Source organism: Rhagoletis zephyria, unplaced genomic scaffold (assembly GCF_001687245.7).
Source record: "Rhagoletis zephyria isolate East Lansing unplaced genomic scaffold, Rhagoletis_zephyria_1.1 Rzeph_scaffold_26510, whole genome shotgun sequence".
NCBI classification, from domain to species: Eukaryota; Metazoa; Arthropoda; class Insecta; order Diptera; family Tephritidae; genus Rhagoletis; species Rhagoletis zephyria.
This window is the reverse complement of record NW_016183568.1, coordinates 1-4,749: the sequence shown is the minus strand read 5'-3', so window position 1 is coordinate 4,749 and position 4,749 is coordinate 1. Positions and strand designations below refer to the sequence as shown.

General features: G+C 42.2%; 1 protein-coding gene across 1 annotated transcript; it reads left to right on the top strand.

The window, feature by feature from the left end:
• Nucleotides 1-1,595: 1,595 nt before the first annotated feature.
• E(spl)m2-BFM (Enhancer of split m2, Bearded family member) lies at nt 1,596-3,492 on the top strand. The gene has a single exon (XM_017638741.1). The coding sequence runs from the start codon at nt 2,230-2,232 to the stop codon at nt 3,100-3,102; it is 873 nt and encodes a 290-aa protein (XP_017494230.1). The 5' UTR covers nt 1,596-2,229; the 3' UTR covers nt 3,103-3,492.
• The last annotated feature ends 1,257 nt before the right edge of the window (nt 3,493-4,749 follow it).

Below are 4,749 nucleotides of genomic sequence, written 5' to 3'. Positions count from 1 at the left end.
CCAAGTCGCCGAAGTGTAATCAGTTCTGGCTTTTTTATTCCATTAAGCTGTCCTCTTTTTATTTCACCCAGTACATTACGTGCTTCAAATTGGCGGGCTACCATAAGTTGGCTTCCCCAAGGAATGAGAAGGTCATTTGTTGGCAGGATGAAGGAAAAAGGGCCGTAAATTCTGTCGTTGGCATAGGCGAAATTCTTATTCTCTTTCGCTTTTAGTTGTTTCAGAGGTCAAGTAAAATTTAAGAATTCCGAGAGCTTTCTTGACATTGATCTAAATTGCACAAGCTCTGCATTCCCCCAAACCGGCTTGGATTTGTCTTGTGGCAGAGATACATACATATATGGCACGATAGTTCAAAATACGTAGCCAGAATAGCAGTCAAGTGAATAACTGTCTCATCAATGCTAAATGGTGTGTGGGATGCCAATATGGAAACATTTTTCTAGTCTGTTTTCTTGGGGTTTCTTATAATGCCGTCAATATTATACTTACAAAACTTCTTAGTAAAGCGTTTTAGTACTTTAGACTTTAATGGATTCTAAACAGATGGATACAATGAGTGGGTCAGTATAGGCGTGTACTCGGAACAACTAAGACTGCAAGAGTCGTATATAATATACAACTCTTTTTCTTAGAAATTTGTGCGGCTAGAATGGGACTGCAAAAGGTCGAGGGAGCTCCTTATGTTGAGCAAACAAAAAATTTCCTTGGTCATGGATATGCTGTCAGGGCACATCATTTTTAGCGAGGCACCCGGAGTGACTTAGTTAAAGATTTCTGCAGAAGCTGGAAAAACAAGCGAATCTTTCAAAGAAAAACCGGGAACTAAGGCAGAATGCCGAAATAAGGCAACTGAACATAATTCTCGAGAACGTAAAATGATACTAAAGATGCGAAAATGCGATAACCGGTTTATCACTAGTTCAAAATACATCACCTTCTGCCGAAAGAATCAACCAACACCAAACAAATGAATTCGCAATGCAATGAATGCGCTCATTGGAAAGGTCTAAGAAATCTCGGGCTATCACAGTTAGAGCTAGCAAACGGTTACAGTACTTCAGTTCTGGCCTTACTTTAGTAACTTAAGCGATAGGTGTGCCTCTATTTTTGCCTGCTCTTCTGTTCTTTGGGAACTGAAAATTGTAGGGCTGCTTAAAGTCGCCATTGCCAGCTCTCAGACACTACACTGTATTTGCTACATGATATCATGCAACATCCTGTTAAAATGAGAGAAATTCACTATGGAAGAAAGAAAAGCAAAAACAAGTTAGTAAAAAAACATGTGCCCAAAAAATTGTTTCCCACACTTTTTCCCTGCCATTTAGGGGGCGCTCTTGCAGGCACATAAATACACTTACAGACAGACACTCACATTACGGACTCTCTTGCGCAGAGAGGCAGCTCAGATTTTTGGTTAATTTTTGAGGAGCCAACTTGCCAACCTACCAATGCCCCTTTTCGATTAATACAGCTGTAGTTGGTTGTATGTACAACTGTGTTGTTATTGCTGTCGTTGTTGCATGCTACCTGCGCTGCATACTGAGTTAGCTGAATTAGTGTTGAAGATGTTTGCTGGTTACTATGCTGACGCTGGTAGCAGCGGCTATGGCGGAGGTGGCGGCTGTGGCAGTTCGCAGTGTCGACAGTGCGTTGACTTGTGTTGCCCTTTTGGGTCAGCCGAACACAAGCAGGCCAGATGAAGGTAGCCAGAGAGCGAAGAAACGAAAGAGCGGAGGCAACATGGGAAATATACAATGTATGATTCCTGTTGGAATTTCTCTGCGTTAGCCAGAACGGATTGACTGGGAAGTGCAGTTGAGCGGCGGCGCTCAGCTGAGTGCGGCACGATGGAGTGTGAACAGACGGAAGGTTACCGGCAGCGGTGGTGCAAAGGCGACGCTCGTCTCGTATTTCTGCTTTCCTTCAGCTGCGTTGGTTCACACGATCGATCGATGAATGGTTGGATGGTTAGTTGGCTGCTATTGCTGGCTGACTGGCTGCTCGGTCTGCCCCTTGTGGATGGTTGATGTATAAAAACGTACGGATGCAAGCGCAACAGCATCAGTTCATCAACAACTTTCACAGTGCGAACACGCGAAGCGAGCAGTCAAAAATAATATCGAAGAGCTGTAATTAAACGAACTCGAACACGAAACAGGCATTGAAGAATAATTCGGAATACGACTTTAAAGACACGAAAAATAAGGAAATAAACATTTTGCAAAAATGTACACCGACACAAAGAATCTTGCCCATCAGCTGGCGGATATGAGTCTCACAGCAAACGCAAGCACAACTTTACCACCCACCACCGCGCCAGCGGAGAAGTCAAAGCGAAAGCTTTGTAAATTGTGGCGTCCCCTTTTGCGTCTGATGGCAGCACGCAAGCGCAGCAACACAACAAACGGAAACAGTGGAAATATCTCCAGTTTACAACACCCAAACAATGTGCATCTTAACAATGCCACTACAGCGGCGAAAGCGCACACCACCGCCCACACCGCCACCACCTGCCCTGGTGAGGAGTGGCCCACCACGCTAATCGAAGACTATGCCAGTCTGATGCGCAAAATGAGCTGCAAAGAGGAGTGCAATCATGGCGCGTGGGAGACAACAGCGACAGGCACAACCAGCACCACCATGCAACGCGCATGGGAGCGCCCCTGTCAGGCGAGTGCCAAATTTGCAACAACAGTTATCAGCAGCGCTAGCATCGAAAAGACACCGCCCAGCACGTGTGCGCACTGTGTCTATGGGCGAAATTGTCAGCACGAGCAATTTCATCATCACATCTGCGATGCAGCGGCGACACAAGCCTCAACCACAACCACAACCGCAACCGCAACCGCAACGCCAGCGGCCGCAAACACAGTGGCTGGCACAGTAGTAGCTGCTTCACACCACTTACCCGCTGTGACAGACGCCGCGGCGTTGCTGAGTCAGCACGCGCTCGCCGCCGACCTGCCCATTCAATTTATTCACACCGAAGATGGCACCTTCTTCTGGACGAACACGCATGAGAAAATCGACGATGACCTGTTGACAGCGTGGCTGTGTCAGAGTTGGCGTCAGCTGCCTGTGCCGGCTGCAGTGCTGTGAGCGGTGGTGGTGTTAATAGCGCCACATTAAGCTTTCATTTGTGTGCCTTTCCTGTATACTTTCGTGCTGTGTTAGCTGAGAGGCAAGCGGCACTATTCGTTACATTCATCAGGGATCTCATTGTTATTTAGTTTAAATTATTTTATTCACTTACTTAAGTATATGTATGTATGTAATAGTATGTAATGCTTACTACATTTTATTTAACAAAACAAAAGAAATATGAAGCGGATGGGGAGGGGTGAAAGTAACCACATATTTACAATGCACATAAGAATGCCTCTTTGCAATATAATTATTTGTGATATGCTTTAACTATTTTTTTCATGGAAATTTTAACGTAGTTTTCGAAAAAAAAATATATACAACAATAAAACCAGTGGAAAAAAGAAACAAGGTAATCACATGTTTTACTCGGTTAAACTTTAAAGAAAAAGTTGAGTACAATATATGGGTAATTTTTTTTAAAGACACCAAGAATTTTTTCCGTGAATTTTGACGACACTATATCGGGAATTCAAAAAAGTGTGTTTTTGAAGTTATAAAGGCGTTGAATTTGAGTGATTTACCGGACTTTGCCGCATTAAAAATTCAATATTTTTGGCTCCAATAATCGTATTGTACCTACTTTTATTTTTAACCGACTTCAAACAAGGAGGAAGGTTGTCAATTCATCGGCATATTTATTTTATGTTTTTTTATGTATTAACGGTATAACTTTGAACTACGTGAACCGTTCTCGATAATTTTCTTTTATCAGAAAGGTTGTATCTCAGGGTTGGTTCCATACTACTATGGTTTTAGTTTCGACCAATGGATCATGAAGAAACTACCGGTACTCACAAAGTTGTACATGAGCACTGAAGTCGGTGAGCGCGGCCGTTGTGGTGTAGTGGTCAGCAGTGCGCGCTACAATTCCACAGGGTCTGGGTTCATCAAGCCCATTTGCCGACCAACAACAAAAATTAAAAACCAAAAAAGTTTTTTCTAATAGCGGTTCTCTCAAAAATACAGTCGCCTTCCGGAGTGTGCCACATCAAGGCTCACGCCACAAATCGGAGAAGAAGCTCGACCAAACACTAACATATTCAAAACCGGTTTACGTCCCTGTGTAAAATGGTAAATTTTCTCAATAATAAATTTTTCGACAGGAAACGTGGTGTTATTGTGTTAAATTGCAAAATATACATATGATTTATAAAAAGAATTAGTAGTGAAAATGTTAAAAAACGGCGATTTTTGTGAAAGATTAGCAAATTTAAATGCATCTAAAGTTTTTATATGTTCGAAAAATATATATATATGGAAAAAACTGCTTTACACAGTCAAGGAAGAAAAATTGCCAAAACTCAATGCAATTTTTAGCAGCTTCAAAATGAAATTTTTTTTCTAAATAAAGTCTAATTAAAAAGTTTGCAATTTAGGTAAAACCATGCCGATTTTTTTTAATTTTTGTACAAAGTTTGATCGACAACCTGAGATCTACCACATTTTTTTGAAATCTACCACATTTTTTTCCAGAATCTACTACACAGAATTTTTTTCAAGTCCGATCACCGCTGGTCAGGTTGCTCATACAGGACCACCATAACTGCTACATTTTTCGAGGTGAGCGTAGCTTAATCTGGCGAATAGCCAGAGGGCCCA